This window comes from Eucalyptus grandis, chromosome 10, assembly GCF_016545825.1.
Source record: "Eucalyptus grandis isolate ANBG69807.140 chromosome 10, ASM1654582v1, whole genome shotgun sequence".
NCBI classification, from domain to species: Eukaryota; Viridiplantae; Streptophyta; class Magnoliopsida; order Myrtales; family Myrtaceae; genus Eucalyptus; species Eucalyptus grandis.
In genome coordinates this window covers 17,602,211-17,617,360 of record NC_052621.1, presented here as the reverse complement: position 1 = coordinate 17,617,360, position 15,150 = coordinate 17,602,211, and the positions used below count along the sequence as shown (strand labels likewise).

Below are 15,150 nucleotides of genomic sequence, written 5' to 3'. Positions count from 1 at the left end.
TGGAGTACTTTTTTTTATGGTATTTATATGTACTTTTTCCCCCTATAATTTACAACTTTTAGCTCAATAGGATTAATGCTAGTAAAACATCACTAAATTTTTAGACAACCAATTGTACCCTTGTTCAAGCCCTAACATCGTTTATTTTAAGGTTAAAGCTACCAAAAACTCCAAATTTTACTAATTGTAATATATTTATCTTAATTTTTTATGATATTAAAAATCTCAAACTTATAATTATGTAACATAATGCCCTCAAATTTCTACTTTATGTGATATATTTACTACAAACATTTTTTATGACATCAAAAATTTTAAATTTGTATTTTTTTTTTTTTTTTTGGTGTTGGAGGAATCGCTTTGGTCGATAGCCCCCACCCACGTAAACCCTCAAGCAGCGATAGCGGGAAGACCACCACCCCGACGCCATGCTTCAATCACCTGATGGCCTGCCCACCAGCCTCCTTGCCACTTGCGTCGCAAGGGTTTCGAACTCCCGACCTCTCTCTTCAAAGGTCTGGAACCTACCCAATGGAGCTATCACGGCCAATGGTACTTTAAATTTATATTTATATGATATATTTATCCCAAAATTTGGTGTCACATAATAAGTTTGGGGTAAAAATTTGGGATAAATTGGGATTTTCAATGTCATTGAAAAAGTTTAGGGTGAGATTGAAGTTTTTGGCGACTTTTTCCTTTTATTTTATTAGCAAATTGAAAGGCCTGTGATCTCCCTTTTTCGAGCTATGCACTAATATATACGGAAAATTCGAATTTTGTGATGGCGCCGAACCGTGCTACATACATCACAGCGCATCAACGTCAAATTCACAAGCTATTTGAGTTTCTTAACAGAGAATATCAAATTTTTAAATCGTTTCAATCCACGCCGAAGTTTGACTAAAAGAAAAAGAAAAGAAAAGAAACTACGCCGAAGCTACAGGAGGACAGATGTAGATGAAGACGCCACGCAGTTCCCTCATTGGCTGGCGACGGGACAGCGACTTCTGCCGAAGTGAGTCACGGGAAGAACTCGGCCGACGACGATCGCTCTGCCAACTCAACCTCCGAGCAGAGTCGTGGACGTAAGCGAAGCGAAGCGACGTTTCCCGCTTCCTCGTGCTGGCAAGTGGCAAGTGCGGGTTGCCAGATTGCCAACTAAGGAGTCGCCTCCTACGCAAAGGAAAATTTATATAAAATAAAAATAAAATCGTGTTATTTTATATATATATATATATATATATATATATATTTATATTTATTATTATTTCAACATTTCTTGCTTTACGTTTTCTAATTGCATGGCTCTTGCTATTTCAAAATTGGGTTTTTTTAATGGGTCTGGGGGCTTGTCGTCTCCCAAGGTTGCATGACGTACGGTTCTCCATGTGGGCACATGCAGGACATGGGTAGGGAAGCAATTATTTGCCATGCAATAATATCATCCTCTTCATTCATTCATTCATTTATTTATTTATTTTCGTTATCTCCTCTTTGTTAGGGCCAATTATTTTTTGGTTCTAGCTTCAAGTATTTTTGTTTTTGTTTTTCCCATGATGTTCTTATCTTTGAATTGTATTTTTAGATTTTAACGCATACCAAACAAACCTTGTGGCGGCAATTCCTCTGTCGAAAGTATGGTCCCCCTCGATTCAATTGTGGGCCAAGGGATAAGGACACAATTAATCTTTCAATTTTGCAAACTGTACAACTTCGAGTTGGCCATTCCGTTGAAAATGTCAACACAGTAAACATAAATGTCATCTATTGTCCTATCATTAAGTTCCGCACCACCGTTGTTGGTTTAGATTTATGAAATACACATTGCAAATGTCAAAATATGTACGAACACATATGAGGAGTTCAAGTAATTTTATATTATTATTTAATAACTTAGATTTTTAATATATTTTATAGTGTCAATAATCATAATTTACGAAAGAGCAAAATGCTTTTATGAAAAGTCCTCACGACATCCAAAAATGCATAAACTGCTCCTTATGGCATCATTCTCTAGTATTCGTTCTCTTATGTTTTATTTGTTCTCTTAATCTCCAATTTGCCAAAATCGAAAAAAATAACTTCTTTGCTGGCCACTCGACACTCGCCTTGTTCGCTTTGGGTCATTCGTGTTGCTTGCGGCTTGATGTTCACTTGACTTGTTGTTTCATACTCGACATTCGATACTTATTCTGTTTGACACTCACTCTACTTGACCCTCACCGCTTGCCTTTCTTAGTTGATATCGCTCATCATCAAATCCATTGGGTTAGTACGATCCTCAGTTACCCTTCAAGGAATACAAAAAAAAATGAATTAAAAAATTATTGATTAGTCCTAGGTTGACCTTGGAACCGAATCGAACCCATTGGGTCGGTCGGTCCGGTCCTCGGTCTTAAAAATTGAGGATTGACACTGTGCGGATTGATCATAGGATTAGAAGATGGATTGGCCCAAGTCGGACCATGCTCACCTCTACTTTTAAATGCTCTCTCATCAGAACAAATGTTCACTCGTTGATTTTGATAGCAAAGTAGGCGTACAAGGAGTGTGGACCTTTGAGTATGCAACTAGTTCATGTGATCAAGCAAACCCCAAGAACCTTAAGAATCTTTATTTGTAGAAAAACGAACTTAACTAGCCGTTAATCGCACTTAAAAATTGCTAGTTTTTCGACCGCTGGCGAAGTTGGACATTTGGATACTAAGGCAAGAGATGGGCTTCCGAACCTGAAAAAATAGCGAGTCGAACATCTAAATCACAAAAGGAATTAGATAAATCAATTTAATCATCAACCTTAATTTAGAGTCAACTGTCATGACATGTAGCATCCTAGATTGCCATTCCCTTAACAAATGATGATGATGGTGGCAGTGGCCCTGCTACGGAGACGGCACCAGCGGCGGCAATGAGCACAATGCAAAGTTTTTTCATTTACTTACCAAAAAAAAAAAGTTTTTTTCATTTCTATTTTTCATTAAATTTGTTCGAATTAGATTCTATTAACTCGTGGAATTCCCAAAAGAAGGTGGTTGTGTAATTACCAATACCAAATGTTGCTAGTTAATTTGACTTCCCACATTTATTAATGATTCCTCTTCCATAAATAAACCCAACACAAGTTTTATTATCTTAAAAAATGTATAAAAGCTCGGAATGGGAATTTCATGTCTCCGTTTGGTTAGAAAATGGATGATTTTGGAAAATATTAGAAAATATTTTCATCGTTTGAAATTTTTTTTTACGAACGATGAAATCGTTCCATTCATATTCACAAGTAACACAAGCAATCATATTTTGAGATAAATATTTTTCAAATTATTCATTTTTTTGTAAAGCATATACATACTCAATTAATACAAAATACTGAAGCAAACCAAGTATCTTTTCTAGTCATCAAGTACACGGACACATGCTATGCATGTGCACCCAAGCTGGTGCTCCATATATCTCTTTTAGAAATAGTGAATTGAAAAGTCTAAAACTTGTTATGAAATTACAATTAAATCCTAAAATTTATCATGAAAGTACAATTGAATTTTAAAACTTTCAAAAAGTATAATTAATAGAAGGATTTGATTAAGCCAATGTAACAAATTTTAGAACTTGATTACACTTTCTTGATAATTTTTAGAACTCCATTATACTTTGCGTCAAATTTTAGGACTATTACACTTTTTGAAAATTTCAAAACTTAATTGTACTTTCATAATAAGTTTTAGAATTTTCTATGCACTCCTCCCCATCTTTTACCACACTTTGAAGCTTGAACTGGACAGGCCATAACGATGCAGCCCTTCTTCGGGCCTAGCGTCTCTCCGGCCCACATGGGCCTGACTTTTCCATCTCAAAACTGGACATGGCTCAACGAACTAGCTCTTCCTCGGGCCCAGCCTCTCCGGGGCCCACGTAGGCCCGACATTCCCATCCCAAAAACGACGCGTTCCACGACCGACGGCGACGGATCATCGTCTCCAAGTTCTCTCCGATCTGAACTTCGTTCATCCCACCCGTTACTCCGGCCTACAGAGACACGGCGGACGATGGCGGGGCTGCTGGCGTGGGCGGCGGACGTCGTCGGCGGCGGATCCAGCGACGGAGAAGACGAGCGGGACTCGGTCCCCGTCCTCTTCACCGAAGAGCAACGGCGGTACGTGCGCGAGCTGGATCAGAAGGCGGCCGCCCTCGGCCGCGCGATCCAAGATCTGCGGGGGAGGATCCCCCCGCAGGACATCGCCCAGCGCCTCCCGCACCTCCACGCTCACTCGCTCGCCTCCAACGCCGCGCTCGCGCTCCAGCTGAACTCTCACTCCGCCACGCGCGAACAAGTAATGGTCGCCCGAACTGCGTGTGGCAATGCTTCGCTTCTCGATTTCGCTGTCTTTTCCTTTTGTTTTTGGTTGTGTCGACTATAGCGAAATTCATCCGTTATGCATTGTTAGTGTTCTAATTGTTCGTTGATTGCACTTTCCGGTGCGATGGTTTTGGAGAAATGGAATAATTGTGCTAGTGAACTCAGAAATTGAAGAAATTATGCTGGTGAGGACTCGGATTGATTTTGGTAGCTGTTTGTGCTGATCATGTTACAGTAACCTGTTGCTGCAGATAGTGAACCTCTTCTTTTTTGCACCTGAGATTGGTGTGTTACAACCCTCCACCATCACCCACATGCGAAATCAACTAAATATAAATGTGGTTGATGTCCATGGTTTTGACCGAGCCACCGATCAGAAGGGTGGTTGCTGGAGCTCCAACCTGAAAAATTCGCCCTTTTCCTTTTGTTTTACCCCTATTGTTTAGCGCCACTAAAAATTTTCAGACTTTGATCGCTTTTCATGTTGCCTGGATACGAAGAAGCAAGCATTACATGATGATAGAGATGAAAGGGCCTTGCTTTTGTGCTCGAAATTAAAGCGGTAGTGAGAATATCGTTGGAAGATCATACTCTGATTTGCTTGCGCTTGCTCTTTTTAGTGAGTACAACTTCTTGTGTTTGATCAGAGCTCCGAAGGATGGTTGAACTTTCAGATCAATTGCGTGTGTGTTTGTAGATTGAAATGTTGAGTTAAGGTTTAATGCGTGGCCAACTGGTTGAACTTTCACATCAATTGGATATATTTTTGTAGATTGAAATGTTGACTTAGGGTTTAACATGTGTCAGACCCAAATGAGGGAAGTGACGCTGCAAGAAGAAAATGCTGCCTACGAAAAGGCTATCTCGAACTGTGAGAACAAAGTCAAAGAGAAATTGCAGGAAGCTGATGCACTTCAAAGGAAATTAGTGGTATGTTTGAGATCCCAAAATATCATGCGGTACGTTGCATTATATGATATGACATATTAAGTATTGGCCACATTTTTTTCAGGATGTTTTGTTTGAGTTTTGGGCTTTCAGAATAGTCAAACTGACCTTTTCTTTTGTGAGACAAAAATTGTTCAAATGGAATCATATGTTGTGTACTAGGATACATTTATGTGCGTTGCTGCCAAAGACAAAGCTTCTTCACATAATGACTCTTTCCCTTTTCTTTTGGGGATCATTGCTGAACGATATGTTAACAGGAAATGGATGAGAATGAAAGGAATTTGAAGGATGAACTGGAAAATGCTCAAACAGCAATTGAAGTTGACGAATCTGATCATTGTTCAGAGATAGAGGTTGAATCTAAATCCCAACAGGATATTCAACCTGGGTCGGATGCGGAAACTTCTAAGTCTACTGTGCTAGAGAAATTGGAGAACAAGAAGAAAGAGTTGGTCGGTAGTTGACTACTAAGTTCTTGTGCTCATAGATTTCCCCCTTTCCCCTTTATCTATTTTTATCTGAGTTCTCCTTATTTATCAGCCGAGAGCTTTATTTGCAGAGTGCACTGGAGGAGAAAGTTAAAAATGTAGAGAAGAGATGGGCACTGATTCAGGAAAATGCACTCAAACAGCCTTCACCAGGTATCTAGCCTGGGTCATTATGAATTCATTAGAGAAGTTTGAATGTGAAACGCCTTGGTAAAAGAATTGGATACCAAGACATGATGTTTTTATGTGAATGGCGTCAAACTAGTGGTATGCTGGTTTTGGTCTCACATGCTGACTAGAGGGGTACATGAATGATAGATACATGACAGTTTTGTTTTTTAAAGAGCAAAATTAATGATAAAGTGGATGTTCTGAATGGTGTAGTACTGGCCACTGAGGCAGTGAGAGTGAATCAAAAGTGATGTAGGGGAATCAAGTTTTCGATATAAAATAACAAGATACAGCAATATAATCAAAGCTAGAACAGATTTTACTAATTCTCTAGGGTTTCAAAAAGCAAGCAACAAAATGAAAAGTCTACAGTAATTAATGTGACAGAATTTGGCTCACCTACTTTTAAGCCTTAAGGGTTTAATCTAATTATAGATCCCTTAATCTTAGGCAGTGAATTGAAAGTCACATACTCCTTATTCTAGATAGTAATACTAAAATTAAACAAAGAAATAGAAAAAGTTCTATACCGCTGTTCGAATGTCCCACCATGTGCAGCGAAATTGGATGTGTATAAGATCCAATAAATCCCATTATTCAAGCGACTTAAATTACTTTAGTACCTCCTTTTACATGCAAACTGGATAAATAATGACAGGAAATAGAGGAGGCAAAATGAAATAGTAGGGCATGAAGATTAAAACTTGGGGCTCTGATATGACATTGTAATGTCCAACTGAAAGCTTAAGCTATTAGGTGAAGACATTGGAATGTTCAACCAAAAACTTAAGCTATTAAAAGAAGGAAGTTACTCGTATATAAAGCCCCTACAAACTACATGAGAAAGCTTTGTGGGATAACTTTGAGAAATACAAAGTAATAAGAGCTAATCCATTTAGTAGTATCAAAATTCTTCAGTTTTCTTATTGCTCCTCCGTCAAAGGTTTGAGAATTGTTGATGGAGTCTTATAGTCGCAGGGCCCATTGGTTTGTATGTCTTAATTAAACATAAATGTCACTAGATCAGTTTCAATCATCATTGCCTTTTTGTTCACTGATAATTCTTTTCCCCTTCACCTTCATTCTCATCTACATTTTCTTTTATTCTCTGGCCGCTTGAATTGTGGGGTGGGGAAGGGACATGTTTGAGGCTTGAGAATTGAGCAAAAGAGATATATGCAGTGATAAGAGAACTAATATTGAAGCAAGGACGTCCTTTATTACTCTTAATATTATTGCTGGAGTCTTTCATAGTTGTCTGTGAACTACAGAAATGGTAGCCACCGACAACTCTAATCTAAAAATTGTTTGACCTTTGCAGCTCAGAGAGAGAAGATATTGGACAAACAGCTGCACAGTTTGCTGGAGCAACTGGCAGCAAAGCAGGTAATTTAGTTGTTTAATAAGTGATGTGCACTTCTTCCTACATAAGAAATTCAGGCAACTTTCCTGGAGGAAGACATTAGAAGTCTCTCTGTTGATTGTAGGCCCAAGCAGAAGCCTTGGTCAGTGAAGTTCATCAGAAAGAAAAGGAACTAGAGAGGTTGAATGGGCTGTGGAAGACGCTGGAGAGTAATTCTTCGGAGGTAAATGCTACGAGAAACCGGTTTGGAAGAAGCATGTTTGACAGAGGGTCTGCTTCTTCAGATTACATGGTTGACGTGCAACACAAACCCCTCTTTACCACTGGTCGATGGGACAGCCTGCAGAGACCTGCTCTGCTTAGGTCGGGTTTCGTGCTTTATATTTTAGCTTTGCAGATCCTAGTCTTCCTCAAGATTTCTTTTTAAGAGAGTTTTCTGGTGTCCTGCCGAATCAGGTCTATGTATACCCTTGTGGATGCTCTTTGTATGCTTTATTCTTGTATATAATATGAAATTTTCCTTACAATGTTATTTTATTCTTCTTCAGTGGCTTTATTTCTCTGGAGATCATTAAAATTCTTGTGAGTTTGAATAACTAGTTTCACGTAAGCTATAATTTCACTAAATAGAGAGTTTTAAAAGCGTACCTTGTCTTGTGTCTGGTATCTATTTTTCCTTGAGATCAGATCCTTTCATCCAGCTATCTGTCTACTTTATAGGATAACTTGCCAAAACTTTGGCATAGCTAAAATAGGGGAAAAAGGGCTCATCTGAGTTTAATCTTTGTGAATCTAGTGTCTGTAACAAGGTAAAATTATGCAAACTTCATCCTTCTTGATTGGAAGAAGGTACAGTTGTGAGACAATGGGACTGTATTTGGCATTTTTTCCTTTTCAATGGAGCGTTTAAATGAGTCTTATCTAATAGCTTATACTTTTTAGGCAATGCATAGGCCAAATTAATCCAGAGAAATATCTAGGACTATATTTGGCCTTCATTGTTTCTGCTCCGACTTTGAGAGCATGTCATCCTTTTCGACCAGTTCTGCTCCAATGTGAAGGCAGGTCATCCTTTGAGCTATGCTGCCCTTCTCTTCTCCACTGGGAGAGACATCTTTGAGGGGATACGTTTGTTAAGTGGGTAGCTTAGTCTCTACTTTGGTGATGTCGACTCGGCTCGCGAGTGCAGTGCCGAGACTTCTATTGCCTCTGCTCCAATCTTGAGGACAAGCTCATCCATGGCCAAATTCATCTTGTTTGATTGTCACAGAAAGCAGTAGTACTGTCGATTCGCCTCCTCTTTATATGTTTTGAATGTCCCTCGGTCCATATTGCCGTCCTTCATAATTGTCTCCTCTGTCAGCTAGTCCAAATTGTCCTGTTTTTGAGACAGGTATCACCTTACTTCTTCTCCATCCCACCTTGTCGTAATTCCCTTCACCAAATCTATGTGCGGTGATTCTGTCATGGTTTTCTGTCACTGCGAAAGCGTTCGGCACTCACCGATATGACATCCTTGGCATCTGGCGCATTATCAATTACCCCCGCTATTAATATTTTCAATTCTTTCGGAATCTTGTTAGGGTAAACAAAAGTGTCAGTAGGAAGAAGTATGGAAGGTTGTGGCCAGTGACCTCCGCCGGCCATTGCTGAGGCCGTAAATGGGTGGAGGGAAAGCCATTGCTGAGGCTGTAGATTGGTGGAGTGAAATAAGAATAAAAAAATAAAAAAAATAAAAAGGGGAAAATTTAAAAAATATTTGCAATAATTATTTATGTAAATGACTTTACCGTGTTTTGATATTTGGCATCAACATAAACAATTTTCACCTAAAATTGGTCAGGAAAGCTACATTGATAATTAGTTTAGCATTAAATTTACAAAATTGAATATTTTATATTTGAATTCAGCCGTCAAATGATAAGTTTAGGACATTTTAGACAAATTTCCCCACATTTGAGAGCATCAAAGGGCTTGATTCCAGAATAGGGGAGCTTCGAGTGGATACGCAAGGGCTTAAATCCAGGAAGGGAGAGGTCCGAGGGGAGATGTTGGGCACCTTAAGCGCTACAGCCGATGATCCTGGTATTTTATGGAGTACTCGATATCACCAGATTCAAATCCGATCTCTAATTTCACAGACACCGCGCTTGACTTCCCGGTGAAAATGGAATTTCATTGTTGTGAAGGTAATATCCATAAAATTCTATTACAGTAGCCAAAAAAACATGCGATATGCTTGTCGTAAGTTTGCAAAGGGGGACCGATACAATCTCGAATTGACGTCAAGTAGTCAGATGCCAAAAGATTATTGCACTGACCATTTGAGCAACTGAACCATCACTCTGCGACTCTCATGAGAAACTACAGCTACTTGAGAATCAGTATAATACTACCAACTAATGTCCTCCCTAGTCTCTAATCACTCGAGGGACTTTAGCTAAGGATGCATGTATTTTCTCTTCCGAAAATGACAAGTCAACCATATCTCCCTGCAGATACTTCTCGTAAGCTGCCAGGTCGAAGTGGCCGTGCCCGCACATTGCCGTGAGTATAACCTTGGATTCTCCAGACTCCCTGCACAAGAGGGCTTCCCTTATTGTTGCGGCAATGGCATGAGTCGGTTCTGGTGCTGGTATTATCCCTTCAGACCTGGCAAATTGTATGGCACCTGCAACCAAGGAAGTCAAGATATTAGCCACTCTGCAAACATAGGTTACTTCTAGAGATGACGGGAGAAGTGCGGATTGTCAGATTTCCTTTTTCAAGCAGGGTTTGGAGAAAACGTACCTTGAAAGCATTCAATTTGGGGAATGGCAATTGCTTCCATGAGACCCAACTCATAGACATGAGATATCAGTGGTGCCATACCGTGGTAACGCAACCCTCCTGAAGAAAATGGAATGCAGATATAAAGAACACAGAAAGGTAATGGAGAGAGTGATCCAATTGCCAAAGTTAACATACCAGCATGGATAGGATCGGGAATGAAGTCGTGCCCCAGAGTATGCATCTTCATCAATGGGGTCATCCCCGCTGTATCACCATAATCATATGCATACACGCCTTTTGTTAGTGAAGGACATGCTGTTGGTTCGACGGCTCTTATGATGGGTTTGATATTTCCCTTGAGCTTCTCTCTAATGAATGGGAAACTGAGTCCTGCAAAATTGGACCCACCCCCAGTACACCCTACAATGATATCTGGGGTTTCGCCTATTGCCTCCATTTGTTTTATGCACTCCTCGCCGATGACCGTCTGGTGTAGCAGAACATGGTTGAGGACACTTCCGAGGCAGTACTTGGTGTCTGCATTATTAGCTGCCACTTCTACAGCTTCTGAAATAGCTATGCCTAAACTCCCCGGGCTTGATGGATCTTCTTGCAGGATTTTGCGACCGGCCTCAGTAATTTCTGAGGGAGATGGGTGTACTTTTGCGCCCCAAGTCTGCATCATCAATCTACGATATGGTTTTTGGTCATATGAAGCACGCACTTGCCATACCTGTAAAAAGAGTTGAGTTTCAATTTGACAGCATCTTGAAGTCGCTATTTTCAAGTTCTACTGATAAATTCTTCAATCTTTGTTGTAGATTTTGTCCACAATGGTTGGCAAGAATAGCTTCCCACTACAGAACTCAAATCCCGAGCAAGCTGGCAACTTTAAGCATGAAATTTTTTCAATAAACATAAACAAAAGTCGGCTATGAGTTCACATAATCGTTCTGTACGTAATAGCTAAAGAATCGTCTGAGATGGCATTAGGGGAGAAAAGAAGAATGAGATATGACTAGTGTTCGGCTGTTATCTAGCTAGTTACAACCGCATTTACTTTGGCCTTTCAAAGTCTCCGATTATTAATGTGAAATCGAGAAGCTCACAATTGTATGATTTCAGTCGATAAAATTGCTCAAGAAACCTTCACATTTCTTACCTCACAGTCGAGGCCGAATAAGCTGCATGAGAAGGCCAAGGCACTCCCCCACTGGCCAGCACCGGTTTCAGTTACGACCTTCTTGACGCCTTCCTGTGCATTATACCAGACTTGAGGCACAGATGTGTTTGGTTTGTGTGACCCAGCAGGGCTACCACCTTCATACTTGTAGTAGATCCTGGCAGGAGTGTCGAGAAGCTTCTCCAATCTCTTCGCTCTGAACCGAACTAAAAGTCAGAAGATACTTCTCACAATTTCATAGCAACAGCATTATTGTCAGGGAAAGAGAAACAGCATATTAAATTGCAGAATGTCAAACCTTATTAAAGGCGTCGGGCGCCAAAGCTGGTAAATGTCACGAACTTCGTCAGGAATATCGATAAATCTGTCGAGACTAGCTTCCTGCTTGATCAACTCATCAGGGAGAAGAGGGGACAAATCTTCGGGTTTAACCGGCTGAAATGTCCTGGGATTCAAGGGCGGAGGAGGTTTAACGGGTAGATCAGCGACTAAATTGTACCATTGACGAGGAATTTCAGTTGGCTTCAAGCTAGCGCTCAGCGATGCCCGCACGCTAGCACGAGAGCCATATGCCCTTTGATGGTTTAATTTCGTCCTCAGCACGAAACTCCCTTGCCCTGTCTTCTCTCCTAGATTGAATAATATCACTCAATCAAACAAGCAAAATACATCTTGCTGAACAAAAATAACCGGCATATCACAGGGATGAGGGATGGCAATTTTACGATGTATATGTCCTCGTTCACTCCTTGTAATTAAACCTTCCACAAAGAGAGGTGTAATTAACTGATTCCTCCTTACCCCTCACAAAAACAGTAAGATCCAAAGAAGAGTAAGCTTTTAGGTAGTATTTTTTCCCCAAGGTAAAATCATTTTCTTGTTCTTCTTCTTGTTCTTCTACTAGTACAACTACTCATGTTTTAAGCTGAACCGAGATGAAACCGCAGAACAAATGCAGAGCTAAAGCTCCAAGCATCTTAACATATACAACGGAAGAAAAAAATGGCATCCTATTTTTTGGCTCCAGCAACCAAGAACAGCAGCAGGGCACCCACAACCTTGAACCTAGCCCTCTTTTTTCTTCCCTTCTCCGTCATCTTCCAGATCCGTCATCTTCCAGATAAACCAGGAGATACCAGACGTGAAAAGACTAAGCCAAGAGAAAAAAGGCAAATGAAGTAAGGGGTACGGTGCGAACTCACCATTACTTTGGGTTCTTGAACAGAAGATGGCTGCAGCTGAATCTGCAGACAAGAGAGAGCAGGAAGCCATTCTCTTTTTTCCTCACCGTGACGGACCAACTGCGGCGGGTCAAATGTCCAGAGCCATAAAGCAGAAGGACAGTGAACAATCGTGCTATAATCAAAGTCGTCTCTGCCTCTTTGCTAAAAAAAAAGAGAAAGAAAGACGTCTCTGCCTCTATGACACCGGTGAGATACGAGTCTTTTGCCAGATTTGGGCCTCACCGAAGAATTAAATGTTGACTCGGGCTCTTCACTTTCAGGGTCAGGGTGGTCACATTGCTGCCAGCGGCCGCCAGTTTCGCTGTAGAGTAATAAATGAACATGGGAGGGGCGATTCTTGTCCCATCTGATCAATACGATGATGTAATGTATATTGGGAAAATGCTGAAGGGACTGTCTCCATACGACGACAGAGACACGGTCAAAGCTCAGCCACGAGACTTTTCTTGAGGAAACCGGTAAACTTCCTCGGCCGGTTCCACATTTATTTCTTTCCTGCAAGCTACAATTGAGAGACTAAATCGTAAGGAACGAATTGAAATTGGTTGATATGCGAAGAAACAATAAAAAATATATGAAGAGCTCAATTGTAACTTTCAAAATAGTGGATCTTATCTCCGGCCAAAGAAAAATATTATGCAGATATTGTTTCCAAATTTAAAAAGAACTCAATAACTAAAAAAATAGTTATGTAATTATCTTGTATACTTTGAACTTTCGACTATTGTAAGATTTTGTAATTAAATAAGTCATAACTATTGAGAAAGATTTGTTCATCTCTGCTTTTTTGATTGCAAGAAAGTAATAGGTATTCACTGTCATCGAATTTTAGTTTGTATCTATATATTTTAGACATAAAATGCATAATTTTTTCTTCTTATCTTGTTCAGATGGATGAAGTTCATAATGAAAGTAACTTCACTAATGAAAATAGTGGTGGTGATGAAGACGGGATGATCAATGCAATCGAAGATACTAGTGATGAAAGCGTCACTATACTGAAGAACATGAAATTTGCACCTTGCTTAGGTATGTAGTTTAATTTATATGATAAGGCTTATGCATTTTATAACAATTTTGCTAAAAAAGTGGGATTTGGCAGTACAGTGTTGAACTCGTGTAAAAGAAAAGGCAACAACGGAAAAAAATGGTGTAGTACTTTGTTGCAGTCGTTAAGGGTCCAAGATCGAAAATGAGTTGATTAAATCAAGACTAGAGAAAAGATGCACTTGCCTAACAATGGTTGGAGTACATCTAGTTGAGTCTCAGAAGTGGGAAATAACAAAAGTTGTATTCAATCATAATCATTTAACATATCTTTGTGGAAGGGTAGTTTAGTCTTCCTCATTATTAGTGAACCCTAATGCTCACTATAGATATTGATGTAATCCCTAACTAAAAAATAACAATTTTCTTCTCTTTCCCTTACATGGTATCAGAGCCACAAAAATACAGCTTTTACCCTAGCCGTCGATGGTCATTGTTACATCACTGGGAAAACTACCATTGCTAGACGGCAAGAAACCACCGTTGCCGGACAGCACATCCACAATGCTCTAGTCACTGTCGCTAAGGTTTGGCAACCGGATCTAGCATCGTCTGAACCGTAGTTGTGCTTGCCTATTCTCGCAACCAGAATGGCATCGCAAATGAGGTTTGCTCCTCCTTCCTCTCTTGGGAAGCATCCAGTGTGTCAGACTTTCCAAGCACTTTGAAGCAATAGGATATGAAGTTCTTCTAGGTGATGTGCGCGCAATTACCCATCTTCTAAGTGATGTGGCCAAGGATTGCAAGAGTAGTGAATGCAATCATTTGAGAGTTTGATCGGTCGGTTTTCATATAATGATTAGTGAATTCATTTCTCAACGAAAAAGTGATGTGGGTTTGTTTGCAGTGTTGGAATTTTGATAGGTTTTGTGTTGATCTAGAACTTTGTGTTGGATGGTTTAGTGTCGCTTTAGATATATGAATAGTTTTCTGTTTATTATTGAGTTATGGCTAGAAACTTTGAACCTAGTGTGAGCATGGATATTAGTCTTACTAATCTGAAGTTGAGTTCTGTTAAGCAAAATGAGACCAATTACCCTTCTTGGTCTATGACGGTTGAGACGTAATTGTTGGCCACCAAACAGTTGAGTTATCTGACTTCACCTTCTCATTTGGATAAAACAAATAAAATGAAGGTGAATGATTGGTGCTCTAGCAATGCTGCCATTTAGACATTGTTGTGGAATATCATGGATTCCAATATTAGTCCTCAGTTTATACAGTGTACATTAGCCAAAGCATTTGGGACAAGTGTGCTATTGTGTTTTTAGGAAGAGATAACACGAGCAATGTTTGTGATGTTTGGGAGGAGTTATTTGATCCACGTGTAGGAGATATGTCTATATCCAATTACTATTCTAGGTTTACCACTCTTTGTGAGAGATTGGACACTTATTTGCCTGCCATTGATGACATTAAAAAGTTGGCCAAGCATTAGGAAGGTATGAGAGTTATGTTATTTCTCCGGGGGCTTAGTCTTGCTCATTCTTCTTTAACAGTAGATTACTTCTCAAAGTACTCTTGCATCAGTTGATAAGATCTTCTCTCGGGTCCTTCGATGCATGCCTACTTCA

At 39.9% G+C, this 15,150-nt stretch overlaps 2 protein-coding genes across 2 annotated transcripts; one reads left to right on the top strand and one right to left on the bottom strand.

Moving 5' to 3' along the window:
* The first annotated feature begins 3,959 nt into the window (after nucleotides 1-3,959).
* Nucleotides 3,960-7,877, top strand: LOC104422075 (uncharacterized protein At4g38062). Its single transcript, XM_010034299.3, has 6 exons — nucleotides 3,960-4,331; nucleotides 5,165-5,287; nucleotides 5,566-5,760; nucleotides 5,868-5,949; nucleotides 7,289-7,353; nucleotides 7,455-7,877. Exons 1-6 carry the CDS (start codon nucleotides 4,047-4,049, stop codon nucleotides 7,755-7,757), a joined length of 1,053 nt encoding a protein of 350 aa, XP_010032601.2. The 5' UTR covers nucleotides 3,960-4,046; the 3' UTR covers nucleotides 7,758-7,877.
* A 1,608-nt stretch (nucleotides 7,878-9,485) lies between these two features.
* Nucleotides 9,486-12,751, bottom strand: LOC104422074 (tryptophan synthase beta chain 2). The gene is made up of 6 exons (XM_010034298.3): nucleotides 12,488-12,751; nucleotides 11,584-11,914; nucleotides 11,265-11,481; nucleotides 10,298-10,835; nucleotides 10,121-10,219; nucleotides 9,486-10,001 (listed from the first exon to the last, which is right to left on the bottom strand). Exons 1-6 carry the CDS (start codon nucleotides 12,555-12,557, stop codon nucleotides 9,742-9,744), a joined length of 1,515 nt encoding a protein of 504 aa, XP_010032600.2. The 5' UTR covers nucleotides 12,558-12,751; the 3' UTR covers nucleotides 9,486-9,741.
* Nucleotides 12,752-15,150: the final 2,399 nt, after the last annotated feature.